Raw genomic sequence first — 27,570 nt, forward strand, 5'->3', positions numbered from 1 at the left:
TTTAGGAATAAGTTAGGAAGAAAAAACCATAAGGGACTAGCTGGTTTCAGGAAAGGATTCATCATCAATACAGCATAAATTTATTCACTTGTGCATGAAGGATGGGCAATTACAAGCTGGAACAGAATCAAGAATGCAAACTTATCCTCTCTCCCCCTGAACTATGCTCTGCTTCCCCTGAGTAAAGAAAACTACAAGACTTACATTATATCTTGATATTCAGTGATTTCAAGGCGTCTTTCAAATGCAGAGAAGAGCAGGCTGATGAGAGCCCAGTACCACCAGTTTCCATACTTTCCAACCCGTTTAACCGCTGAGACCTGGGATGTCAGTCAGCAGCAGAACCTCTGTGCCAGCCTGGCATTTTGTGTCTCTTCCAAAAGACAGGCTGTAGAGGAGGCAGGCTGATGGGAACAACATTAATAAGTGAAGCATCTGCAAACTTGTCCCCAGTTTCTGGGGCTTGCCCTAGGCAGAAGTCACCAGGATGCCCCCTCTGGACAGACTCACACAGTGGTCAGATCCCAAGCAGGATCGCAGATAAGGCACGACCGGCAGAAATGAGCCATTGGCAGGGTGAGCCTGGTGGCAGTGGGCAGGATCATCAGAGAGCCCTGATCACCAGAGCAGTCTGCAGTGACAGGGGACAGGATCAGCTCTGCCACCGACTGCCAGCACAGCTGCAGCAAAGCTCGGGCAAGGAGTAGGGCTGACAGCCTGGTCATGAATACAGCTCATGTGCCAGGGGACAGTCATACTTAGCACATGTTTGGTCCCCTGTGCCAGCTTAGGGGGATTTGTGGGGTGTTGATGACTCTTTCTGGCAAGGCTGGCACATGGGATGAACCTTCCCAGCCTTTATAGCAAAATTCTGCTTTTACTGCCAAAATTAATCACATGTAAGCATGAGAGACAGGGCACACTGCTGGGGGCACATGGAGGGAGCTGGGGAGTTGATGTGGCTTTGCTTTGCTTTGCTTCAGTATGGAAGAAGGGATGTGTGTGTGGGGAGGGTAACAGAGGAGAAAGTCCCATCATCCTGCACTTCTGCAAAGGAGTTTCAGTGTGTCCTACACAAACCTCATGATTTGCTGTGGGTCTCCCCTTTCCTTCCGCACTACTTGCCTTTGTTTTCATTGAAGAAACTTGGAGATCTAACACACACGCACACACACACACACAAAAAAACCAAAAAACAACCCAACAAAAAAACCCCAACCTACAAAAACAAAACAAACACACACACATAAAAACCAAACCAAACCAAAACAAAACAAAACAAACAAACAAACAAAAAAACCCCCAAACAAACACGGGGTAGGATGTGAAGAAAATACCGAGTATGATTAAAGCAGGATTTGGGCACTGGCAGAGAGCTGCCGTGGTGGTGGGTATTAGCAGTAACAGCTGCTGCGCTTCCCATTAGAGGAGCAGGCGAGGAGGTCCCTGAAAGGATGGGTCTCCGCAGGCTGGCAGGGCAGTGGTGGCAGCGAGCCCGGCAGCGAACGTGTCCCAAGGTAAGCGCCGGCGGCATCGGCAGCCTGAGCCCGGGCAGCCCCGGGCAGCAGCGCTGCTCCCCGCGGGGATGGGCACAGGAGGGCGGGATGGGAAACAGCACAGCCGGGGCAGCACCCAAGGGAAAGAGCTGCTGCTCGGGGCTACTTCCATGGGCTCCGGCGAGAAATCTTACCCAGCAAGGACTGCTTAGGTGTGCCCAGAAGGGAGGCTGGCTCCATGACGAGGAGACATCCTGCTACTGGTCCAGCAGGGCTGGAAGAGTCAGCAACGGCTCCTTGATTCTCACGAGCATCTTCTCGCACACAACTGGTTGGAGTGGCAGGATGCTTGGCTGCGGGAGATTAAACTGCATCCATCTGCTTGCTGCTTTAGTCTGGGCATGAATTGTTCTGCTTGCAGTGGTGCTTCATTAGTCAGCTGGCAAGTTTCAGAAGTGCTTGAGAGGGAGGTGTAAGCTAGACTTCCTCAGCCTCTGTTGCCTCTGATTTATTTACATTTACTCATTTTCTAAGTGTAATGACATCTAAGGCAGGCATGTTGAAAAGAAAAAAGCGCTGCATTAAAATCAGAAGCACCTGCTTTGTGATATCCATTACAATAAATGCCACACACTCACCCTTCATTTTCACTTTGAAAAGTACATTTTGAAAAAGCAGAATGGCACAATACTCTGTTCAATCTGGAAATGTGTTTTTTGCTGTCACTGCAGGGACATGGCTCTATGATGGCAGGCAGGGACAGGCTTTGCCCTGGGCACTAGCCCCATATGTGGGGCCTGCAGCAGCTCTGCAGGTCCAAGGGGCAGCTGTTTCCCCTATTGATCAGGCTGTACATTTGGGCTGGGAGTGGTGGAGGGTATTGAGTGTGGCTATACAGAGCCTGCTCCTCTTAAAACCCACAAGACTTTTTAGAGCAAATCTTTTCTGGCTGCACCCTCCATGGGCAGCTTGACAAGAAATACATCCTCTTGTGGGGGCTTCTTCCCTCTCCCAGCCTGAACAGTTCACTTCAGAATGTAAATGCCGTGGATTCCCAAAGTAGCTCCGGGTGCCACAGACATCACTTACTCTCTTTTGTTTAAAGACTGCGGGGAGGGTGCCTCTGGAGATCAGATAAATCAATGGCACCATTTGGGAAGCCACAGCTTTGAACAACTCCACGTTGTTTCCTGCTGTAGGATGGAGGGTGGCGGGAGAGCCCACACTGCTGTTGTTGGCTGGGCCTGCACGACCCTGTGCTTGGTCTCCTACGCGGCCGCCTTCTCGCAGGGCGCGAGCCTTTCCGCCTGCAGCGACATGATGCCCAGGCACCTGAGGGTGCAGCTGCACAGCTCCAACAGCAACTACGTCACTGTCCACACCAACATGTCCTTCTTCTTCCCGGGAGACAAGGTGCCAGGTAAGGAACAGCTTCTCATTCCTGCATCTGAAAAATTCACAGTAACTTATCTCAAGTGATGGAATTAATCTCTGCAAGGTCTGGGAAGAGATAACTGCTCCGAGTGAGCTACAACACCTCTCTTGCCATAAGGACATATTTACAGAGGAATTCTGTTTGCAGCATTGGGTACTTTGGGTGGGATTCATTTATCTCAACTGGGTCTCAACCATATCGACAGACCTCATTACATGCAGTGGCCCGTGAGAGGCACCTCCAGTGGGTAAAGTCACCTTCCCAGCCCCTCTGCACCACTCAAAGGGGTCTGGGTGACTCAGCTGACTCTTGGGCATGGTTGGCAGTATTTCACATCCCCGTCATTGCTGCTCCTCAGGCAGATGCAGACAGAGCTGAGAGGCACCATTCCCCAGCTTGGCCACTTGCCCATTCATCCCTGTGCAAAACAAAACCCCTCTGAGAGCAGAACATGAGCTTTTGCGTACATACAGAGTGGTGTCCAAACCTCCTTGCATAAAAATGGCTGCATGCTGCCTGATCCAATGTGGTTAACAGCTTATCTTCAAGGAAGGATGGGGGGAAGTCGCAGGCAAATCCTGTGTGCAATTACACATTGGAAAACCAAAGGTAAAAGTCTGGCCTTCTGTATCTAACATGTTCAAGACAGACTAGGAGGACAAAGACAGTAAGGGGTTTTCAGTAGTGTAGCCCAAGGTTTTTTCTGGGAAATCCATTGCAGGCAATTCACTAGATAAAAGCAAGACAAATCCCTTTGTGTCCTGTGTTTTGTCTTCCAAAAGTGACAGTAAGAAGCACCCGGGATTACATGGGCTTTATGCTGCAAGCTCGCAAAGTGTCCAACAACGAAATTGCCGGCACATTCATCTTCCTGCCTCCCGGTTCCAAGCTGCTGACCTGTTTTGAAGAAGGTGACACTGTCACACACTCAGATAAGTCACTGAAAAGAAACCTGTCCTTTGTATGGAAAGCACCAGACCAATCCATTGGAGACATCAAGTTTTTGTAAGGACATGCTGGTTCCTAATCAGAATCCGTGTCTTCTCAGTTACAGGCTGTCCAGCACAGTGGTTTTCTATCTTGAACCCAATATAGATAAATACTTACCAAATGCTGCAACAGTATCCCAGCTGGTGCATAAATCACCATTAATATATGCTGCATAGTGCTGCTTTTTATTTACATGGTCACTGTTTTCTCAGAATACATGCAATGGAAGATGACAGCTTAAGCATTTTAGGGAACAGAAATGTTAAGGCATAAAGAGAGAACTGTGACCATATTGCCTGTCTTTGTAAATAATACAGCCCATAGGACTTCCCTGCCTACAGGATAATCTTGTATATTACTTCTTAAAAAAAAAAAAAAGACAAAAAAGAGGTAGTTTTTAAAAAAAGTTACATGTAAACAGAATTACTCACAATAGAAAGAGAATGAGCACTGTGTCAAAACTTGGCATCTCTGTTTTGCACCAAAGCCCCAAACTGTCCAAATACCTTGGTTCTGATGATTTAGAATGAAATGAAACATCATCTAACTGACTGCCTTAGAGGAAGTACAGTGCCTCTTCATTTCAAAAGATATTAAATTGTTATATTTAACTTTACAAAGTCACTTAGAAACTGCTTGGCCAGATCCTTGGCTGCTTCCCAAAACCTAAGTGTCCTGTAGAGTGCTGTGGCTGGAGCACGTCATCATGATTCAAGAAAAATTCATTGAAACAGAAATATTGCTGCTTGGAATGTCCAATTCTTGGCCATTGCTTTAATCAGAAAACACTATTAAAGTTTAAAGAAATACTATTAAACTCACAAAAATCCCCAAATAAACCTAAACAAATCCCAACAAGACCTAGTCCTAGCCATCCACTCTGATACTTCCTTCATGTCTGGCTTTTGACCCTCCGAGCTGATATCTGATAGACTCTTTCTTTTTACCCCATCACAGCATCTGGAAAAATGCCTTTTTAGGCTTAAAAATGTTTCATAAGTGTCATCTGGCACAGGAAAACCTAGGTTGGTTTCCCCATAGATAATTCTCAGAAGCAGCTGAGCAATCTGAGCTGAAATTCTCCCAAAATCTCCAGCTTAAATAAGGCTTTCAGGGTGAACTTAAAGGTTGGCCAACAGTTTTGGCACCTGACAAAAAGCAGAGGATTAGGCAGGCTCAAATATCAGAGGGCTGAGAAGAGAGACTTTTTCTTCCCCTTACCTATTCTGCTGTTTGTACAAGTTACATTGGCTTGTTTTAATTAATAAATACCACTGTTGTTTCCCTGCCTACAGAAGATTGTAAGCAGAGCTAGTCCAAACTTTACAAATGTATTTCTATCAACATGATGAATGTAATACAGCTTTTTAAAATATTTTTTTTTGCTTAAGTTCCCACACATTTTTTGGCTGAACTTAATTATTTATTGAGTGGTGATTCTTTACCCCACATCTTTCTTATAGGACTTGGTATCTTTTATTTGTAATAGAAAATGTACAACAGACTAATCCTTTAAAATACTTTTGCATTGGTTCTCTGTTCAGATTAAAGCAGTCTTTGTGATTACACGAACAGTCAGATGTTTTACTAATGCTATAGAGCCAGTAAATTCTTGCCTGATTATGTTTTAACAGCATCTCCATAGTCCAGTCATACTTTGTTTACTGGGCAAAGATTGAATCTGCTGTTGTGGCTCAGGGAGGGCAAAACAAGACTCTTGCTGACAAGAAGCCCGATGCTGTAGCCCCCATGCCCCTGCAGAGAGCAGCTGACCCTCACCCCACAGGTATGGTGAGCAGACCTTGCTGTTTCTTACCAACACCTCCTGCAGAGTAGTTTTACAGCTTATTCTACCAAGTCTCCAACACAAGTGGCCCAAACAAGCTGGGCAGACCCATTTAACTCCTGTGTCTGCCGAGATCAGGGATGGCCATGGTGAGCTCCTTGAAGTGAAGGTATGGGTCAGTATTTGAGGTGTGGGCCAGTATTTGAGGAGCCAGATACAAGGAGGGCACCAGAAAGTTAAATGGGGTTGCCAGTGCCATAATGCCGTAAGGCCATTGCATTATGATTTCAATGCAAATCTTGAAATACTTTACCTAAAACCTCAGCTCTTGAAGAGAAGGAAGTGCAATTAGCAATGTTGCCTAAATAGAGGAACATATTTGTCTCTAAATGTGATTATTGTCCTCCAGGTATATATTTAGTTGTATTTATGCAGCCTCTGGTCAGTAAGATGCTCCAAGAATTTACTTATACCTAAATCAGATTTATTTCTCAGCATTTTTGGCATGGCACCAAGGCTGAGTTTTAATTATTTTACTTGACTATTACATAGGCAGCGAGCTTTGCTGCTTTAGTTTCCATGTGGGTGCCCTCTTAAAAATAAGTGACATGAAAATAAAAGAGTCACTGTTACAAACCTTCTTGGCAAACCTGAGTGGGATTTGAAATAAACAAACCGAAGACAATAGACTTCTGCTCCTCTCTCCCTGATTTTTGTTTTTTTTCCCTGCTGGCCAAGGTCCCCTCTCTCCTGCAGCTGCCACTGGCTCCCTGCTGCCTGCCAGCCCCACTGGCATCATGGCAACACCAGCACCAGAGCCAGATTTTGGTGTGGGGTCGGAGACTCATCCCTTTGCTGAGCCAAAACAGCCGGCCCGGACTTTGCGGGCTGTGTCCAGCAGGAGTATCCGGTCCAGAGGCCAGGGGCTGGAGCTGTCCTTTCCTACCCAAGACGTTGGAATGGTGGATGCCTTGCAAGGTTCCCTCTCCCAGGACAATGACTCCAGCAACAGCACCTTCAATGGGTAAATCTAGGTGGTAGGAAAAGCTGTTTCTCCAGTTTTTGTAGGGAAGGAAAATAGTAATAGTTTCCCTGCAGATGAACAAGGAAAATGTAGGAAGGCGCCTAAGTGTAGGAAGGTGTCTGGGGGAGGTGAGAGGGTGTTTGTTTGCTGAGATTTTGAGAAATAATCATTTGGATATTGCACATGACAGACAGCGACAGGGAGAAAATCCAAAACACCTAAGAACCCAACAATGTGTTGCTCAGCACAGTGGGGGACTGGCCAGGCGGGGGAAAGATGTGATAAAAACTATCGACTGTTGTAACATTTTTCTGAAAGTGCATACAAATATTCAGTGAAACAGTGAACTCAGCAGACCTATTTCTCCATCTGCAGGGAAAAGGAGAAAATAAAGGATGCAAAGAAATTATGAAATTTGGGTTTGGGGATGTCTGCTCAGAAGTTTTAGAAGATTTGAGCTGCATGAGCTTTCATGCAACATTTCATATTGTGGGCGAAAATGATGGGGATAGGAATCAATGATCAGGCATAATTCAAAATACAGGTTGTATGATCCACATTAACTGCATGCCTCCCAAAACTGCTCTAAGGAGCAGCACTTCTTGGTAGTGTGAGCCACAGGTGTCACTTGCTAACTCTGCCTTTCCTCTGTCCATATTTCAGTGCAGGAAGCATTGCCAGTGCTGCCACCCTACACTTGTGTTTGATGTGTACAGGCAACAGGAAGGTAAGAACCAGGGGCAGGAGGATGCTCCAGCAGCCCATGTAGGTGTCATAAGTGAGTAAAACTACATTGAGACTGTTGAAAGTTTTAATTTTTTTTTCCTTAACTGGAAATTGGGGTTTATATATCTTTCTAGCTTTTTTTGTTTGGTTTTTTTTTTTTTTTTTTTGAGCCCACTGCCTGGGTTTTTAAGAGGCCCACTGTAAAAACAATTGCTTTCCCTTATGTAGATGTGACTACAGGCTGCTTGGAAATATGTGTGCTTAGAGATACAGGACACAAAGTTAATGGGGTAAGTCCACTATGCAGGTGATGGAGAGAAGAAAAATACAAGGAGAAGAAAGAGCTAGACCTGGTTTCCAAAATGCCAAAGGAGAAAGAGAAATAATCTCACCAAAAATAAAAGAGAAAGGGGACATACAGAACAGAATGAGCCAGAAATATTTAGGAAGGAGCAGAGGACAGAGAACAAGTAAAGGAGAGATGTATACCATGAGCACCTGGCGAAGCCATGGAGAGAAGTGGAGAACTGGCAGTAGATGGAAACCAAAGGGAAGGAAGAGTTATTGTACAAGGCAAGATCAGAAAAGCATAATGAAACAAAAACACTGAGAAATTAGGCAAGAATGGGGAAGAGTATGAAAAGAAAGGAAAAATTAGTTGAGACAGGGCAAGGACTTGTGAGCAGTTCCATTTTCTATCCCAAAGTCCCAAGTCCTGCAGCATATCCTTACAGTACAGAGTTTGCATTTTGAGGGCAAGTGATCCATACACATGCAATTCTAACTTTGCCAGCCTGTCACTTTACAGTTTGCAGTTCAGCCACTGAAAGTCTTCTATTTACTACTGTATTTTAATAGCACCTTCAGAAACCATCCCTTCCACAAAGGATGCTCTGACCCTCCACTACTTTGCTTCACAGCTTGCCAGGGCTCCTACCTCAGCTTTGTGCTCCTGTCACACTGTCTTCCCAGGAAGCTTTAGAAATCACTAATGATGGTAGAGGGTGAGAGTTTCTCTGGTGTAATTAATGGATGTGTGAAAAAGCCTGCTGGGCTGGACAGGCTGGAGAGGTGCCAGCTACTGAGAGCCAGATCCAAATCTCAGTGGAGCCAAATTAAAAACTCCAGTACACTTTGCAGATTTTGGATGGGGGATCAGGTGCATAGTGGGAATGGAAAAATTCATTGTGGGCCTCCTAAATCACATGCTTGTTCCCCAGTTAGTCTTGGATGATACCTGCAGCAAAGCCTGGGCTGCAGAACTGGCGTGAAGCAGCTGGCATTTTGTGACAGTTAAAATAAGGTACATGGAACCAGACAGTGCCCAGAAACAGGCCCAGGCAGGAACCTACATTCCCACAAAAATGGGTGGAGGGGCAGAAGATTTCAGACTGGCTGTGTAAACTGAGAAAGCAAGACAGGCTTTGGGGAGAGTTTATGGGTTATATTTGAATGCCCCAAAACTGCTGATGGCAAAGGCCATCCCAAGTCTTCCGTGTCTGTCCACTCCATAGCCTCAGAAGGGCAATACTGAATCCCACACACAGCCTACACACACAGCTTGGCTGGGAAAATCACACCCGCCCTTTCAGCATGACCCTGATGCCATTCAAGGTGGGAATTGTTTAAGTGATATCATTTTGTGATAATGATGCCTGTGAAAAATACCACCACCACAACAGAAACTGCAGACATTTAGTTAGACTTATAAGTGACCTTCCTCTCCTTCACCTTTGCCCCTCCAACCCACCCTACCTTTCTCCTGGGACCAGCTGGGGTGTCTTGTTCCTCCACGGCAATTCTGGTGTGGATCAAGCAGGGTTGCATCTGCTTCATTTTCTAAAATCTGCCGAGTAAACAGGGAATAGAGAAGAGTTAATATAAAGCCAGAGGGATACAAGGGCATTAGAAATAGAGTTGAAGTATTCCATGAGGTAGGTAGAAAGAACTCAAAACTCTTTTTGCTTCCCTCACTGCACATTTTGGCATGATTTTGCTTCCAAAGGGCAGTACTGAGAGTGGGACCATCTTGAAAGCCTCCTTACGTGTGACAGCATCTCCCTCTGCCCTGCACGTACGCACTCACCTGGGCGACATCGCTGCAACCACAGCCTGGCTTGGTGATGCCAGCGCTGCTGGCAATTTGTCCTCGGCATCAAGGCAAATGGCAGGAAGAGAGTTGGCACCACAGCCAGAGGAAGCAGGCACCAGGGGTGAGGAGGACAAGGATGAGCAGGAGGCAGCTGGGAATACCCTGCCATGGGTGACCAGACCAGCTCCCGAATCTGCTGTTCCTGGGATAGGGGAAGGCCCTGGCAGAGGAACCCGACTCCTTGCAGCCCAACTTGGCATCCTCCTGGTCTGCACGGCCGCGCTGGGGCTGCTGCTGGCAGCTGCCACGCGCTGCGTGTGTGCCCAGCACTGCCACAAGCGGGCCGAGGTGTCCTTCAGCGAGCCTGAGCCCGACATCCTCACCATCACGGGAAACGGGAAGGTGATGCGCTTCCGAAAGGTCCGGGACAACAGCTTCGTGCTGGTGCCGGCCGAGTGCAACTGGGTCAGCCCCTCGCGCAGCGCGAAGAGGACTGTGGTGGTTTAGTCCCTCCTTGTGCTGCCATACAGGCAAACAAACCCAAAGCAGCCAGTTCAGACAGAGGTGTTAGCAATGTATCTAAACTACAGCTGCTGAGAAGATTGAAGCTGATAGATTGCTCAGTGTGTTACACTTACTGCAATTAATATTGTATATCTGCTCATTAGCTGTCACTGTGGCAATGACATACTCTTCTTCTGTTGCCTTAAGGGTGTAGGCAAAAATAGAAATTCTTCCTCTGCATTGTGGTATTGACTCCTGTTTAATCTCAGAAAAAAAAGTTTCTAGTATTATATTTCTTTCTAGGAACTACAAACCCAACCTTTCTCATTTAAGAGCTTACAGGCTTGACTCTGTGTACTTGGTATCCCTCGGATGACAAATATTTGCCACAAAACTTCAAGTTTCAATTTGAAAATAAAAAGCAATAACTCATTAGTGGAGAACATTGATCCCAAGAATGCTGAATTGATCCATGGAGTGAAACACAGGATGGCAGACACCAGCTTTTGGGGGAGAAACATGCCTTCTCATCAGGTGCAAATGGAAGAAAATCTTTCCTGTCCATTTGCACCTGATGAAGAAGCGTGTTGAAGCCTGACAGCCAACATTTATTTAGTCTTTTACTTTGAGTCAGCTCAGTGACACTGTGCAGAAACACGGACTGAGAAGTACTCTTCCCAGGTCACTTTGGAAATGCCCTGCAAAGGCTGCATGGGAAGTTAACAGCATCCTTGTTTGTGCAAACTTCTCTCTGACCCTGTGGTTTTCTGCAGGAGACCCCTAAAGCAACCCTTGGGAAACAACATGATCCTGGGCACATCCTAAGAAGGAGAGGTGACAACAGCAAGGGTAAAGTTTTATTTTACTACAGCTTTAAAAGAGCCAGGAATAGACCTGATAATGATCCTCTTGAGATGTACATATTAGAGCCTTTCAGAGAGCAGGAATTGACCCCTCTGGTGTCCTTTTCTAGAGTGGATCAGCTTAGAGCTCGTCATTCCCAAGCCATGTAGTGGGGGACAAACTTATATTTGGTGCTGCAGCCTAAATCAGAGCCCACAGCAATCCTCCTGAACCAAGCAGATAATGACAGGACTCTGATGGTTCACCCAGCCTTCCTGGTGACAACTTCCCCTCTGTCAGGAGGGCTCTGTGGCCATCTCCAACTAGTTGCCCATCTCCATGCTGGGTAGTCAGTCAAAGCCCTGCTCTCACATCCTCCCTTACCTCACCACTGACTTCAGAGCAGACAGGTGGGACATGAGTTCTCCTGCTTCAGATCCAGCACAATGCACAGAGTGCAGCTTTTGCTAACAGTGCCTTCCATTAGCATTCAGAAAGAGCTGGTTTCTGACCATACTGCTGCACTGTGATGTGTGCTGCACACATGGACAAATTTTTATCAACTTCACTTCTAGGCCCAGTGAGTCCTGGGCAAAAGAAATGAGGAAGAAAAGGAGTGTACTCACAAATGCAGCTTGCAGAGATGAGCTTGATGCTCGTAACCTCTGCACTTTGAAGAGAAGGGCAGCTGCACCCTTTGCTGCAGAAAAAACAAGGGTAGTTCTGTAATTGAAAATACAAAGTTTGGTTTAGGACTCAGAAGGATGCCAGGTGAATGGTTTTATATTCGCTAATTGAACTTATGCCCTACCTACTAGTAAATCTCCAGGTTTTTAAGCACACATCTAGACACTTAAAATGGCATTCCTCTCCCATGTCATGTGGCTTAGAAAGAAATCATGTTTCTGTAACCCAGTGTAGCTGAACTGTGTAGTGACTAAAACAGACTGCACTCAAGTCATTGCTAATGCAGCCAAAAAAAAAAAAAAATCCTAATTAACTGAGAAAATAGGTCAACAAATGCTTAAATATTTAAAGAACTATCACATATTATTTTAAAAAGTTTCTTATGATGGCATAGCTGTTTATGAATAAATTACAAATACCTATGGCCTCTTTCACTGTTTCTCTAGGATTAATATTACCAGACTGCTCTGGCTATAAAACCAGAACCTTCCTCTCCTCAGCTCTTTCCTCACAACCCAGCATTGCTTCTCTCTAGGCTGACTAGAGCAAGGGAAGGCCTCATAGAAGTGTTTGATTGGGAGAATGACACTTCAATACCATTCTGCCTTCTGCCAAACTCTGCCTTCTGCTAAATTGATGTGCTCCAGTATTAATAACTGCAAGACCAGTAATGGTGAGCTCTGAGGGATTCAGCTCCTCTGAATTAGTAATGAGTTTTTCTACTCTGTGGCTCTCTTGGCTGAGACTAAAGTGCCTGTACCTTTTTTTTGACTTCTGAATGATGTTCTGTTTGTTGTAGTTGCCATGACAGGAGGAATGGAGGTATTATCTCTTCTAAAAGCTATTAAAAACACAAGCACTGGTTAAGTCATTAAAAGGAAACCCATTCAAATATCCCCATTCTTAACTGACATGCCTTATATGGAAATTATTCTGTGCTCACACTTGTAACAGATTTCTGAGGAAAAAATGTCAGAATTAGAAAAACAAAGGCACAAACCATTCTAATATTTACTGGAGAGAGAAGTGAAAGAGTTTCGTTATTTCCCTCTCTAGGTGCATGACTGGGCTGGTCACAGACATTCTGCTGGAACTGGGGATTGCAGTTCCTCCAGGGCAGCTCAGCCCACGCCAGGCTGTCATCCCTCAGTGAAGTGACACGGTCTGGGGTCAGAAGTACTGAAAGCAGCTAATGCACACCTATCCTGAGCTTATCTCTCCACCAGCCAAACAGGCATCAAACACAGTTTTGGCGATAAAAATGTCTATGGCTATTGCAATGCTTGAGCTATCCTTACTCAAGAAAAAAAATATATAATTAACAAAATATAATGTGAAGAGGTTGCACTAAACAAGACAGCGGATCCAAAGCTTGGATATCACAGACATTTCTTGCATTGGTTGAATTGTCACTAGTAAGCAAAAAAAGCCAGACATGCGCTGATTTGGCCAGCTGCAAGAAGGGTGACAGGACTCATAGGTGAAGCCCCAGGGCCCTGTGGGCCCAGCAATCACAGTCAGCAGGGATGTGTGAGCTCAGGCTCTCCCAGATCAGTGTGGATGCAGCTCCAGGCATTTCAGAATCTGGCTGGCTGGCTTGGCCAGCCCTTTTGGCACAATTTCTGCAACTACTCAGCACCACAAAACCAAGGAAGGCAAAGCAGCAAGGTCAGGAACCCAGAGAGTAAAACATTTAGCAGATGCATGTGTTATTTATTCACTCAGATTTAAATAATAATGACAAATGCCTGTTTAAAAAAAGAAAAGGAGATGCTCTAACAGTTCCTGCAACATTCAGCTCCTAAAAGACAGCTGCTTAGCAGCAAAACCAAATGACAAAGTAGCAGCCTGACCTGCAAAGCTGGTGAACAGCAGAACGGATCTCTCACTCCTCCTGGCAAGCTGACCCTTTCACTGTGTCTGCCAGGCCTTTAAGGCTCATTGTGTCTGGACAGCTCTACAGGGCTCCTTTCCTGCCTGTGCCTTCCCTTCTCTCTCCTGCCAGCTTGTCTGAGGCTATGAAAGGGCAGAGAAGGACTTGGGGAGTAGAGAAAGACTTGGGGAGTCAATACTTCCCCTGGACCAGGAGCTGCTCAGAGATCCCTCCCAGCCCCTTCCTGCCACTGAACTGTTTCCCCTTCACAGGTTTTGTCTTGGCAGCCCTCTTTCCTCACTAGACTGTGTGTGACTCTCTCAATAAAACATTTTGTTACATGATGTATGAAGGACCGTGTCTCAAACCACATTTTACTGTATATTTAAGTGCATGTTTTGCTGATTTACTACTGTTCTAAAGAACATCTCCCTCCCTGAGCAGGGCAGGCCCGTTACGGATACATCAGCTCTGACTAATGATTATTAGTACATCCCAAGGTTATGTCCCACAATCAAATAATGTGTAGGAGGGAAGAGAGACTCCAGCTTGCTCGGCTGAGGACAAAGATCACAGATAGTCTCTTTCAATCTTCAGATTGCAATATCCATTACAGATTGCCACCTTCTAATGTCAAAGTATAATTTGTTGTTGAGAAAATGTGTTGCTGTTCCAAAGGTGAGTCAAAGATCAGGCTGGCTGTATATCAGCGCATGTTGATGTACATTAAGAACTGACGGCCAGGTACCAAGGACATCGGGCAGCTGGTGCAGAGGGAACGGCAGCAGACGTGACTTGCTGATCCTTCCTGTGCAAACACACGGCCCGGAGTGGGAAAATATTTAACCCAGTCGAAGTCAGGTGTCACCAGTAATTGCCAGTGTGTAAGGCAGCACCAACGCGACGTGTCAGAGGCAGCGGCTGCCTGCAGCGGCGTCAGAGGCGCGGCCGCGGGCAGGGATCGCGCAGCGCCCGCGCTCCCGGGCAGGGATCGCGCAGCGCCCGCGCTCCCGGGAAGGATCGCCCGCGCTCCCGGGAAGGATCGCCCGCGCTCCCGGGAAGGATCGCCCGCGCTCCCGGGAAGGATCGCCCGCGCTCCCGGGAAGGATCGCGCGGCGCCCGCGCTCCCGGGAAGGATCGCCCGCGCTCCCGGGAAGGATCGCGCGGCGCCCGCGCTCCCGGGAAGGGATCGCCCGCGCTCCCGGGAAGGATCGCCCGCGCTCCCGGGAAGGATCGCCCGCGCTCCCGGGAAGGATCGCCCGCGCTCCCGGGAAGGATCGCGCGGCGCCCGCGCTCCCGGGAAGGGATCGCCCGCGCTCCCGGGAAGGATCGCGCAGTGCCCGCGCTCCCGGGCCGCCCCCGGGATCATCCCCGGGCACTGCCCAGGGCAGCGCCGCCCGCCCGCGGTCCCGCCGGCCGCCGCCAGGGGGCAGCGTTGTCCCGGCGATGGCGGGGAGCCCGGGGCGGAGGGAGGGTTTGTAATCCTTCCCCGCGCTTGCATCTCAGCTTGCAGGGTTTAGACTCCGTCTTAATTATCAAGCCACTACACAGCATACACAGTTCCCCCCAGTGCTATTTTAAATTCCCAATTGCAGTTTGCGGGGATATTTTCTTCTAGAAATCCACCATACGAACGCTGCTGGGAAAACAATAGGCAGGGTGTAAGTTGTCTTATGTCCCCTTCTCATGACAGCTTCCTCCTAACGAAGACGTCTATGACAAGAAAAATCAAACCTCTCTCCAGTTCCAGCAGTGCCACACGGTCTGTCTGGGCCCCATGGTCAGAGCTGAGCTCGGCTGAGCTCAAGCGACTCCAGCAGGTCACAGCCCCAGCCAGAGAAGGCTGAGGCAATGCTGTCCTGGTGGGTGATGCAACCAAAGGCTCAGAGAGGGCTGTATTTCTTACTGGAAACATCTGCCTGTCACTTGGCATTTGAATGAGCAGTTCGAAGCTGCTGGTAGGTGCTTGTGTCAGGGTAATGACTGTGACAGGCTTTTTCCATCTCTGAGGAGGAGATGGTTGTGACATTTGCTTTGACTGTGGCTTTGAAGTCACTGAATTCTTCTGGTTGAGAAGAATTTCTTCCTAATATCTATTCTAAATTTACCTTCAATTTAAAGACATTCCTTCTTGTCCCCTTACTGTTTGCCCTTGTAAAAAAATCCCTCTCCAGCATTATTCTAGCCCATCTGTTTGCAGGGGCTCCAGAACTTCCTGTTAACAGCCTGCAGGAAAACACCCTGTGTGGCCTTCCCAAAAAACACCCACTAGAGTACATGGCTCCTGCAGACAGCATGCACATGTCCAATCTGGTTACAGCCATGGCAGGCGAGCAGTGCAGCACAAGTCAAATATGCCAGAGATACCCACACAGTGTCATCCTTCCTGTGCAAAGCACAGGAAACATGGATGCAGCACAGTCCATGCTGGCCACGTCAGCCACAGCAGCATCCTCTGGGAGGCTCCCTGTCCTTGATGTCTACAATGGCTAGTGCTGTTCTGGGCCCACACTGAAAAGGGCAGTGGTGGCACCTGGAATGTGAGGCAAGGATGCCACTTGTGTCTGTGAGACTGGTTCCTTGATCCTCCCTTCTCCCTATCTGCCATGCTTACACATCCCCCTCATCTTCCTTTGCTGCTCTCTTTCTCTGCCCTTCTCTCCTCCCTGCTGTCTGTTCCACCTGAATCCAAGGCTTGTCCCACCTGTGAACAGATGATTTGTCCCATGTATTTCAGGCGCTGTTAACTAGTTCACCTTGGCCTTCCATGGCATTACAGATGTGGTTTCCTGGGTCCTTCTGCTTCTACCAGATTCTTCTCCCCAGAATGACCCCAACTCTTCCTTCAAACATCTCTGAGGTGTGGCCACCTCACACATCAATCCCTTTGTTACCTGTGAAATCATGTTCTTCCTTAGGACATTGTAGCTCCTTTCAGCTTCTCCCTGTCTTTGTGACAGTCAGAAATTTTGCTTGTCGTGCTCAGGAGCTTCCCAGGTCTGCTCTGTTAGCTAAGGCTTTTGTCAGGCCCCAGTCACCAGCTTCTGTGCCTCAGTATGTCCCTCCCCAAGGTGTCTCTGCATGTGACATTGTCTCCTCCTGTCCTCTTCCTAGCCTTGATCTGCCAGTCTTCTCCATCCTGTGGTGGCTCTGAGCACTCTCCTCTTTGACCACAGTTCCAGCCCTTTAGAGTGAGTCTCTTTGTGTCCAAGTGGTCTGAGGCAGCCTCATTTTGCAGATCCTGGGCAAGGAAGTCCTTGCCTTGCCCAGGAGACCAAACTGGACTGAAAGCATGGTTAACTGCAAACATAGGCAACTTTATTTCAGTAACTAAGTCAACATCAGCACTTGTATATGTGTAGAGGAGCAACGTGGGCAGGACAGAGCAGGCCTTCAGCACTGAGGCGGCCTTTGGATCAGCAGGCGCTGCCTCAGCAGGAAACAGTCACAGTCCCATGCAACCTGCACTGGATCCTGTCCATTCTCCTGCTCAAACTGGGATTCCCTGTAGGTTCTTCAGGAGCTCCTTGATCTGAGTGAAGAATTCCATCAGCTTCTTGAGTGGAAATGGGCAGTTGTTAACTTCTTCCACTGGTGTGGGTATCGAAGTTGGCTTCTGAGTGGGGGTTGGTTCTGGCCATGGCCTTGGAGTAGGCACTGTTGTTGGCCATGGCTTATGAGTGGGAAGTGTTGTTGGCCATGGCTTATAAGTGGGAGATGTTGTTGGCCATGGCCTCGGAGTAGGCAGTGTTGTTGGCCATGGCCTCGGAGTAGGCACTGTTGTTGGCCATGGCTTATGAGTGGGAAGTGTTGTTGGCCATGGCTTATAAGTGGGAGATGTTGTTGGCCATGGCCTCGGAGTAGGCAGTGTTGTTGGCCATGGCCTCGGAGTAGGCACTGTTGTTGGCCATGGCTTATGAGTGGGAAGTGTTGTTGGCCAAGGCTTATAAGTGGGAGATGTTGTTGGCCATGGCCTTGGAGTAGGCACTGTTGTTGGCCATGGCCTCTGAGTAGGCACTGTTGTTGGCCATGGCCTCGGAGTAGGCACTGTTGTTGGCCATGGCCTCTGAGTAGGCACTGTTGTTGGCCATGGCCTTGGAGTAGGCACTGTTGTTGGCCATGGCTTATGAGTGGGAGGTGGTCTCGGCCATGGATTATAAGTGGAAGGTGGTCTTGGCCATGGCTTCTGAGTGGGCCATGGGGCATTCGTATGATGAGTCCAGGGTTGTGAGGTGGTTGTATAATGACTCCATGCCCGAGAAGATTCTACTTGTGGAAGTAGCTCCATCTGGATGAGAATCCAGTCATAGAAGTGCTGAACAGAAGTGTATATTCCAGGCCGTTTTGCTCTGGCGCAGCCTCTCCCCCAGCTGGTCACTCCGACAACCCAGAAGAAGTCAGCGCTGTTGTCTTTGCACATGAGTGGACCCCCACTGTCACCCTGCAGAGAACCAGAGAGGATTAAGGTGGTGTTTGGTGGCCCCTGTCAGCACTGGTGCTGCTTCCTTCTCTCTCACAGCCCCTGCCAGAGCTGTATTCCCAGCAGAGCAAGGCTCTGCTCAGGTGCTGGAGCCTCCAGAAGCTTGGCTGGGAGTGGGTTGGGGGCCTATGAAGTCAGGCTCTCTCTCAGCTCTGCAGAATGATCCTGGATGTGCAGAGCACAGATGTTCCAGTATTGGTATCTGGACCCCCAGACTGCCAAGAGCACTAGCAGGGCTTTCTCGGCAGAGTGCCAGGCCTCTGAGACAAGGGAAGCGCTGGGCTATGCCCTGCAGACAGGGAATGGGTGGGAAGCCCCAGCGAAGGTGAGGAGCCAGGGCTGAGAGTGACTGGCCGGGGAAAGCAGGGGCTGGGCTGTGTTGGGGCGGTGCTGCCTGTGCGGCTGGGGGCTGAGTGACTTGTCACTGAGTGACGCTCCTACCTGGCAGGTGTCGATGCCACCCTCCGGGTAGCCAGCACACAAGTTGTGGGTATGGATGTCCCCCTGGTACCACTCGCTGCTGTTGCAGATCTGGACATTGATAAGGTGGACCTTGGCTTCCTGCAGGACATCACTTGATTTCTGAGCTGTGAGCACAGAAGGGAATGAGGACCCAGCAGCTCACTGCCACTTTCCCCATCTAGGGGTGATCCCCTTCCCTACAAAGGGCTTGGCTTTGTCTCTACAGAGGTGCTGGAGCTCTCTGTCCCTGCTGTCTGCCTTTAGGGAGTAGGCAGCCTGATTCTGGCTTTGGCCTCTGCTGTCAGGAAGCCCAACCCACCTTCCCAGTGTATCGAGCTTGCCCTCCATTTTTGGCAACTCACATCTTGCCGTAGTGGCACCCCAGCCAGCGACGTAGCAGGTTTCCAGCTGTGCCACGTTCAGCGTGGCGTTGGGCACACAGGCCAGCTGGATGTAGGAGCTGCACTGGACGGGCTCGTTCAGTTCCAGCAGCGCGATGTCGTTCCTCTGGTCGGCAGAACCGTATTCCTTGTGAACCAGCAGCCGCTTAATCAGGCGCACCTCGGCCCCAGGGCCCGGCTCAGTCAGCTGGGTGGCCCCGATCAGCAGGCGCATGGTGCTGATGTTCCTGAAGGCACGTGAGAGAGGGGTGAGAGGGAGCAGAGCCTGGAGCTGTGGCAGCCCAGCAGTGACCAGCCTTCTGCTTCCCAAAGCAGAGAGGAAAGCAGCACTATGGAGGCAGTGACTGCTCTAGCACGCCTCAGGCTCTGGGAATGTCAGCTGGGGGCTGCTAGGGAGTAGTGGAATGTGCCCAGCCTTCTCCTGAGCAATTTCTCAGCTGAGCTCTGCATTGCCCAGGCACTGGGCACACTGCAAAGAAATGAGATGGGAGAAGTGCATGGCCCTTGCTGCCAGGGCACCGTCTGATGTTGTGGGGATATCCCTGTTTCCTGCTCCTCCTTACCTGGAGTCGGCAAAGCAGTGGGCTGCTGTGAGGACCCACCGTGCGTTGATGAGGGACCCTCCGCACAGATGCCCCGTGCCTGAGACCGAGGTATCTTGGATGCTGACAAGCCAGGGCCAGGCCCCTGCCTCGGCACTTTTGCCACCCACGACGCGTGTCATGCCTCGCTCCTCATCAGAAGTCAAGGGCCGGAGCCCACAGCTTCCTCTGCAAGGAGAAAGCCATTTCCATCCTGCTCCATGGCTTGCTGCTGCTCCAGCAGAAGCTCCCCACGAGGTGTGTGGGGATAACACGCCAGGGAAGGCCATGGGGTGTGCGCCTGTCCACAAGGAACTGAGGCTTCCCCATGGGGTTTGGGAAGCTGTGGCCTGGCAACGGAGGACAAGCTCTCCAGGGAGCCCCCAAAATGCTCCAAGCTCCCTCCCCGAGCCTGGGGCCACTTACTCGCAGGTGTTCCACGTGGCCGGCACAGGCCGGCACGTGGCCAGCAGAACCAGGAGACCGAGCAGCAGCATCGCTGCCCGTGGCTCGTGGCAGCTGCGGGAGCAAAGCCTCCGTGCACCAGCACAGCCGCAGTGCCCGCAGCACTGCCGCAGCCTTGCCCCGGGCTGATGTCACAGAGCAGCCGGTTCCACGTCCTGGCACTGCAGCCTCTGGCAAGAATGTTTTGGGTTGGAATGGACCTTAACGATCATCCAGTTCCAGCCCCTGCCACGGGCAGGGACACCTCACACCAGATGCTGCTCAAAGCCCCATCCAACTGGGCCTTGAGGATTTCCAGGGATGGGGCAGCCACAGCTTCTCTGGGCAACCTGCGCCTGTGCCTCACCACCCTCGCAGTCAAGAATTTCTTCCTAATATCTATTCTAAACCTGCTCTCTTTCAGTTTGAAACCATTCCCTCTGGCTCTATCACTACTTGTTCTTGTGGAAAATCCCTCTCCAGCTTTTTTTGTAGACACCTCTGCTTGCAGGATGAGGGTGCGCAGCCCCTGGCACACAGGAAAGCACAGGTCCATTTGTCAGCAAGGTGGACAATTTTGCTTTCATTCTTTAAAATATGACAATATGACTGACTTTTCCTAGCATGTAGTACCTAAGTAAAAGTCAGCTTGGTCATGTATGTGTGGTATTTTGGCCTATGTATCTAGAATGGAAAATACCCATGTCCCTGCTCTCCAGGGCAACTTCTCAGCCAGTCAGCACTCTCTCTGAAGGACTCTGAAGTGCTAAGTGCTGCCTACAAAGAACAAGGCATAGAGAAAAAACTGATGAAAGCACTGGTATTAAGAAGCATTGAGATATATCTGATAAAATCCAGCTTTGCTTTCCATGTCAGCCCATATATTGTGAAAAACTCCTGAAGATCCTTAAGCAAACAAAAAGAAAATATGCAATCAAAATGGTATCTAAATATTAACCTGCTGATTGATACAGATGTATACAGTCAATATGTGTATGTACACATATTATTCTAGTTATATAGTGCTTTCTACCCCTTTTTCTATTTTCAGAAAGAGCAAGGAAAAGACACACACAAACAAGAAAAAATGAGAAACTTGAAAAAATGTCATAATCTGTATTTACAAACCAAATTAAATTTTTGGACACCTCAGTGTTTGAGCGCTTTCTTTTCAATCTTATTAAAAGTGCCCAGTTTTCAGAGAGTACCTGTCCTCCCAGAGTGATGGTTACCTCATGTGTCAGTGCCAGTTGAGCATCTGTCATAATTTCTGATTTTGGGAAATGTAGGCCCATGTGTTTACACTTCTTCAGATTGTCAATATCTTTCAAGGAGTTAGCAAAAGGTTTACATTTGCACTGGTTTTAATTATTTGAGTTGTTTTCCTGTTCTTATAATCACCCTTTTTCTCAGTGAGAGGTTGAATTTCTGGTGTAGTAATATGCATCCACATAAAAATGAGGGCTCAATACATTTGAAAAGGGAGAGTCATTTAATCATTGATGAAGGTACAATATCCTAAGTAAATCTTAAAACCACCAGAGGTCATACATGGGTATCTTTCTTCCCCTTTTCTTCTTCCAGCTTTTTTAAAAAGTTGGTTTGTTTGCCAGTAGAGCTGGATTTTTTGATAAAACAAGGTAGCTAAATTTCATGTATGGAGAATATTGAAAAATAACTGCATTCAATGTTTGAGCAGACCTAGTGATGCTAAACACATATTTTCCTGTGAAAATTAATAGTGTGCCCAGAATACAAAATTGTGCTGGTTTGCAAGACTTGGCAAATTTATAATGCATCATTTTAGTGACAAACAGGAGAAATTAAAACAATGTTGCCCTGATTCTTAAGATTTTCTAAAGACTTCTGAGTTTACATTCTGTTAGAAAACTTTCCCACACATTTTCTATAAACAACATACTGTTTTGCATTCCTTCGTGGGGGTAGAAGAAGTTGATGTACTGGTGGTTTGTCCAATGTCTTTGGAGAGGTGGCCCATTCACTCTCCAATCCACTGTCACTTTTGGAAAAGTATAAAAGTTGGAGTCAAGAAATAAACCTTCTTCCTTTTTACCTTGCCATCGCAGTGGCTCATGTTGTGCTTTCTCGTGTCCTATAGTGACAAAAGGACGTTTTTTTTTTGTTGTTGTTGTTGTTTTGAGGGATTTTTTTGTTTGGTTGGTTTTGGGTTGCGGGGTTTTTTGGGGGTTTGGTGGTGGTTTGCTTTTTTTTTTTTTTTTTTTTTTTGTGTTTGTGTGTGTGTGTGTGTGTTTGTTTTTGTTGTTGTTTTGTTTTGTTTTTGGTTGTTTTTTGGTTGTTTTTCCCTTCAAGGTGGACACGGCAGTCAACACATTTGGAGAAATCTCGTACCATGTTGATTGAGTAATATCAGCTAGAACCACAACTTCTGCTGGCAAAAGGGTCATATAGAAAATTCTCTTTTTGGTGTAGATGCTGAATAGATTTATATTTTGAATGGGATATATGTCCCATGGTGATTTGAAATTTAATAGAGAAATACAGACTTTGGATAAACAAAATTGTTTCTGTCTTCTAATTTCAGCCTGTAGCAGCATTCTCTTTGTGTGGGCACAAACACTGGTATCTAGGGTAGATAACAGTATTTGTTAATTCATACAGTTTTGTGGTATTATGTCTGCAATTAGTTGAGACATGTCTCAACTTGAAATCAATTCCCAAACAACAAGAACAAAAATTATCAAGGGTACTTAAAAACTAGTTGGAAGTGGGTGATCAGATTCTTCCATTAATTAGGAAAAAATCAAAGAGATGGTGGAATGTGTGCTGCAGAAGCACCAGTGACTGCACCAAATAAACTCAAATCAACAAATAGCTAATTAAGTAAACTTACTGATTTCCTACAATTTATTCTTGAAAGATAAGACAAGCACAAAGGATCTACAACTTCCAGAAGAGAGGGAACTGAAACAGTGGAAGATGCTGGAATATTTCGGGACTTGGTCAGGGTACTGGGCCATGCCTGACACACAGACAGGACGCACAGACACAAAGGGTGTCCAAGTTGAAGATTATCAACTCCACTGTCAGCTCTGGCTTCTCAGGAGACTTGAGGTGTTCCATAATACTGGGGAGGGGTAAATAACTGAGCTACTCATTAACATAAACCAGTCACCTGCAGTCAAGTAGGAGTGGTCAAGTTCCCTAGAAAGAATCCACACTTACCAAGAATCCATGCCTGCCAACCCTCTCATTTTCCAAACTGCAAAAAACCAAACAATAATAAGGCCCAGAACAACCACCAGTCCAAATTTTTCACTTCAAGTCAAAGGATGGATTTGACTTTTGATTTTTAAAGGACAACTATCATGGCTTTTAAGCAATAATCAGTAGAAGAGATGAATAGCGCACTTAGAATATGCATGATTTATTTGGCAAAGCCTATTAGATCTTTCTGGAGAAAATCAATAATAATTCTCATCTCTTTGTCAGTGGGAATTTAATGTAGGATAAAACGTCACTGAGAGTTTTATTCAGATGGAAGTCTACTCAAAACAGAACAAAAAAGATGAGTTTGAGAAAAAACTTAATAAAATGCTTAAATGAAACTACTCAAGACTTGACTGTTCATCAGAAGAACATAACTTACTCAGCATTGCTGTACCAGAATCTGGCAGCAAGTTTTAAAAAGGAACCCTTTTCTCTTTCTTTACAGTCATAATTTATAACAGCTAAATTACTGGCTATAAATACTCTTTTCTTTCTACTAATGTATTATGCTTCTGGGATTGTTCAGAGCAAATATTTTGTTACTAAGAAAATAAGCTCCTAAACTGAGGCTTCTGGGGAAAAAACCACATTCAAAGTAGCATCTATTCAAAGAATATCACTGTGCCATCTTAACAGACTACATTTTATTTTCACTAGTAATAAAAAATACTGAAACTTCTCACTAAATTTATTTTTTAAACATAGCAAGCTGCTGCTTGCCATATACTGTAGCATATTTATGCATATACCAAAATTCAAGGTTCTTATTCAATTGAAATATAAAAATTCAAACAAGATGAGTTAGCAGAGGGAGTTTGCTGTTGAAAGCATAGAGCTAGATAAGCAAAATATATTCCTAAAAATACGTGATCAAATTATGGAACATAGAGGATAGAGATTTAATATACATAATGATACACATGGAGGAGTTTTTCCTCACATACTGTGCACCTTTCTTTAAAACAAAACAAAAAAAACCCACCAAAAATCATCTGAAAAACTGATACTAGCAAGATTTGAATTTTGTTGGGTTTTTTGATATCGCCCTGATAGATAATTAACATGAGATTATTTGGGACATTGATATGTGACAGTGCAGCTATATATAACTCTATATGCCTTTTATAATAAGAGAGGTTTTGTGTCACAAACAGGCGTTACCTGATCGCAAACATGACACAAGTCGGGCTCTGCTGACTGCGGCGCTTCTGTTCTGCTCCCTGACTCACACAAAATCTCACATATCACAATTCCCCTATGTTTTTACACCTGGAGGGGCCAGAGGGAGGAAGTTTGTGAGCACAGGATGGCACAGTACTGTGGGATTTGGCTCTGGTTCTGGGAGAGATCCATGCTGTGATGCTCACAGCCAGCCGGGCTGGAAAGATACAGGCTTCTCACATTAACACTCCGTGAGCTGCAGCAAACAGAGTTACCAGATTAGCTGGCTCAAATTGTGTCATACTCTTATTTTTAGCACACTATTATGCCTCTGGGATATATTTTATTTATTAGAGAATTGGACCAGATAAATAGATGTTGTAGCTCTTTTCTAAAGAAGGGCTTTATGCAACTTGCTGTGAGGTATTCAAAAGACTGTATGTTTTGGGGAAGGGGCAGAATGAATGTGTGAGGCAAATATAGTAGTCCTGAGCCACTTCTGAGAAATTACAGTTAATTTTTCAGGCAAACAGAGACCTAAAATAGATACAAGAAGGCTTTTTTTTTGGTAATTTTTAGAAAGAAAAAAAGAGGTTCTCCCTAATTTGAATCAATATTATTAAACAGAAAAAGAAAGAATTTGCTGGAGAACTTGGCAAAATATGTCAGCAGCAGTTTGGGATTTCCCAAAGGACTGACAGTGACTCTAATGGATCCAGCAGTGAGCTTCAGGTCTGCATCATGTGGGTTTTCCCGTCCACGGGAGCTGCGAGTCCCTACAAAGAACACAAGAACTGTAATTTGCACGGGTTAAGTTGTTCAGTGTCAGCACAAAAAGCTGAGTTCTACTTCCCCAAGCATCATCTTGGAAAGCTGCCCTGGTTTATTGGCTACATGACAGGGACTCTAAGAGAGCTTGGAGAACAGATGAGAGCATCATCTTGATGATGACACCAGGTTCAGTTAGGGACAGCTAACTGGGAGAAGCTAAAATTGAGAAAAAAAAGGAAAAAGATATTTTATCACTTACTTCATCAAGCAGTGTTGACAAGAAGTGGCAAAACTACACAGGGAAGATACTGGGAAATACAGCAATTTTGTGACATCTTGGGTATGGACTGTGCAGCAGAGAAAGAATAGAAACAGGGACGGACTGCAGTCACAATCCTAAGAAACAGAGGGAGCACAGAACTACAAAAACTTTTGTCAATAGTATTTCATACCCAATTATTGTCACAGGACTCTCAAATTTTATTTCCTGCATTTCTCCTGGCAGAATGCCAGTTCTCACATGACCTCTATAATTTTTTAATCCTATCAATGAAATTGTCTCTCCTTCAATTTCATTCTTTCCTTCAATTGTCTTTCCTTTCCATTTTCTTCCCTTTCCAGGCAGCTGATTTGCCTGAGAAGTTGGAATTGTTTAATAAGAAAACTGACCATGAATAGTAAATTTTCTCTTACAGAGATGAACCAGCACCAGCATGCCAACGTCTGCAAGTCTTTGATTTTGTGACTATTACACTAGATGTAGCCCTCCCACACAGGATGCCACCCAGAAGCTTTTTTCCTTTTTCTTACCTGGGTGACAAATGGTTGTGCCAGGTGGCAGCTTTGAACACAGGCAAAAAGCAGATGAGATGTACAAGTGTGGGATCCTTAGGAGATGCACAGCCTCTTCCATGGGCTGCAGCTGCTGGGCTGTCCCTCGGAGCGTGGATCACAATCAGATCCTGATCTCACACCTGCTTCTGGCTGGGGCTAGCAACACAAAGTTCATCTGAACCTACCAGGCAGCCTAAGAATTCACTGGTTATTTTGTTACTTAACAAATCCAGGTGTTCTTATCAGCTCAGCAGGACTCTTTTCTGCATAATAATTCCAAAATCCTTTGATTTACCTGCCCTCCCTGCCCCTGACTATGATCAGAAGGGTAGGTGGCAGGGAGCAAAACCTGATTCAGCAGCAGCTATTGCTCATTTTATTGTCACTCTATAGGTCACTGGATGGCAGAAATCTCTGTGGAAATGCATCTAAAAATATTTTTAAAACTTGGCCTCCACTGATGAGAAAATTAAGTGGTGACTCATGCTCCCATCAGCTCCAGACTTGATTACTGCAATTTGGGGGACTGATGCTCCACCGAGACTGCAATTTGCTTAGGGGAGCAGCAGAGAGGCCTCATTGGCATTCATTGTTTCCAACACATCTCTCTTGTCCTTTTAATCACTAATAAATTTAATTTCACTTCTCACTGAAGATCTCACTCTCCACCTTTCTGGCAAGAGGAACAATCCCAAGGCTGCTTTCATGACCTCTGCTACAGCTTTAGATGCCAGCACAAAGCAGACTTGCCTGGAGCAATGCCTCCAACCTGCATTTCCCAGCATTGCTTTCTCTAGTCCTTCACAGCTTGTCCATGCAACTCCAGAAGATTCCTTACCATCCCTCAGGGTGTTCTCTGTTGAATGAGAATTTTACAGGAACAGGACATGTTAGCTTGGAGGAATTTAAGTCAAAATGCCTCCTCATAGAAGCTGCAGTCTAATGATCACAAGCAATGGTGTGGTTGAAGCAAGAATATGGCAAAGAGGAGACCACATCCCTCATTCCTCCCCTGACATTGTTCTGACAGGATGCTGGTCTGGGAGACTGGGGCTACCTCATGGAAATAGGAAAAAAGATATTTGGTTTGTAAGATGCTGGAAAGGGCAGGCCATCAAATCTAAAGTAAAATACTCTTCATTTAGTCTCATCATGTGCTACATTATCCCCAAGCTTTGTTAGAACGATGGCAGGGCTCTTCAAACAGCTTCCCTGGGGAGACTGCTCTGCAGCTTAACAACCTTGCACTGGAGATGTGCAAATGTAACCAAGGGCAGAATTTAGTCTCTTGTCTATTTAACGTGTTTGCTAGGGACTGCCTGTGTTCCTAGCACTTTATAATAATAGTAATATAAATGCATTTGGATTATAACCAAATGGAGAAACTATGATTTAGCCCTTTACTGTGTTGTAATTCCCAAATGCATCAACATCTATTTAAGTGCAAAACAGTCGACATTTTACAAATACAAAGCCGTGATTGTCTGCTTTAAGGGTTCTGTATGAGATTATGATTCAATACAAAACACAATTCAGTGTCTGAAATTTCATTTTTAATGGCAGAATAACATCAAAAAAAAGTAGCTCTTTCTCCATATGCAGTCTTGCAAAAAAAAAATGTATCCCAGGGACTTGGCCCTTTCTAGTCATTTCTACATGTATAACTGCTCATCTCTTATGCACGTATGCACTCACACATAAATCAATGTGCTTGCAGACAGACCATATTTC

General features: G+C 46.4%; 3 protein-coding genes across 8 annotated transcripts in view; 1 reads left to right on the forward strand and 2 right to left on the reverse strand.

The window, feature by feature from the left end:
• Positions 1-59: 59 nt before the first annotated feature.
• On the reverse strand, positions 60-25,915 carry LOC110480942 (acrosin). 2 transcript variants are annotated; one of them, XR_014955200.1, is made up of 6 exons: positions 19,363-19,840; positions 18,761-19,026; positions 18,378-18,523; positions 15,191-17,897; positions 9,213-9,303; positions 60-3,828 (listed from the first exon to the last, which is right to left on the reverse strand). XR_014955200.1 is itself a non-coding variant. In XM_085579210.1 (5 exons), the coding sequence occupies exons 2-5, from the start codon at positions 19,521-19,523 to the stop codon at positions 16,947-16,949; spliced, it is 1,524 nt and encodes a 507-aa protein (XP_085435336.1). In that variant the 5' UTR covers positions 19,524-19,569; positions 25,816-25,915; the 3' UTR covers positions 14,877-16,946. The 2 variants fall into 2 exon arrangements, 1 of the variants encoding a protein (XP_085435336.1); XM_085579210.1 differs by lacking the exons at positions 60-3,828; positions 9,213-9,303 and adding an exon at positions 25,816-25,915 and having other exon boundaries at positions 14,877-17,897; positions 19,363-19,569.
• On the forward strand, positions 1,412-10,056 carry REELD1 (reeler domain containing 1). 2 transcript variants are annotated; one of them, XM_085579209.1, is made up of 7 exons: positions 1,412-1,517; positions 2,696-2,916; positions 3,714-3,936; positions 5,556-5,707; positions 6,446-6,731; positions 7,395-7,458; positions 9,463-10,056. In XM_085579209.1, exons 2-7 carry the CDS (start codon positions 2,697-2,699, stop codon positions 10,054-10,056), a joined length of 1,539 nt encoding a protein of 512 aa, XP_085435335.1. In that variant the 5' UTR covers positions 1,412-1,517; position 2,696. The 2 variants fall into 2 exon arrangements, with proteins under 2 accessions (XP_085435335.1, XP_085435334.1); XM_085579208.1 differs by lacking the exon at positions 1,412-1,517 and having other exon boundaries at positions 2,165-2,916.
• SLC10A7 (solute carrier family 10 member 7) overlaps positions 5,556-27,570 on the reverse strand; it is a 160,877-nt gene continuing 138,862 nt past the window's right edge. For 3 of the 4 annotated variants that reach the window (XM_085579252.1, XM_085579251.1, XM_085579255.1), the window contains one exon: positions 21,684-26,695. In XM_085579252.1, coding sequence (XP_085435378.1) covers positions 26,684-26,695 — 12 coding nt within the window. In that variant the 3' untranslated portion in view covers positions 21,684-26,683. Of the gene's footprint in view, positions 11,620-21,683; positions 26,696-27,570 lie in introns of those variants that run through there. The other variant, XM_085579256.1, reaches the window with a different exon arrangement.

The sequence above is a fragment of the Lonchura striata genome, chromosome 4 (assembly GCF_050655825.1).
Source record: "Lonchura striata isolate lonStrDom1 chromosome 4, ASM5065582v1, whole genome shotgun sequence".
NCBI classification, from domain to species: domain Eukaryota; kingdom Metazoa; phylum Chordata; class Aves; order Passeriformes; family Estrildidae; genus Lonchura; species Lonchura striata.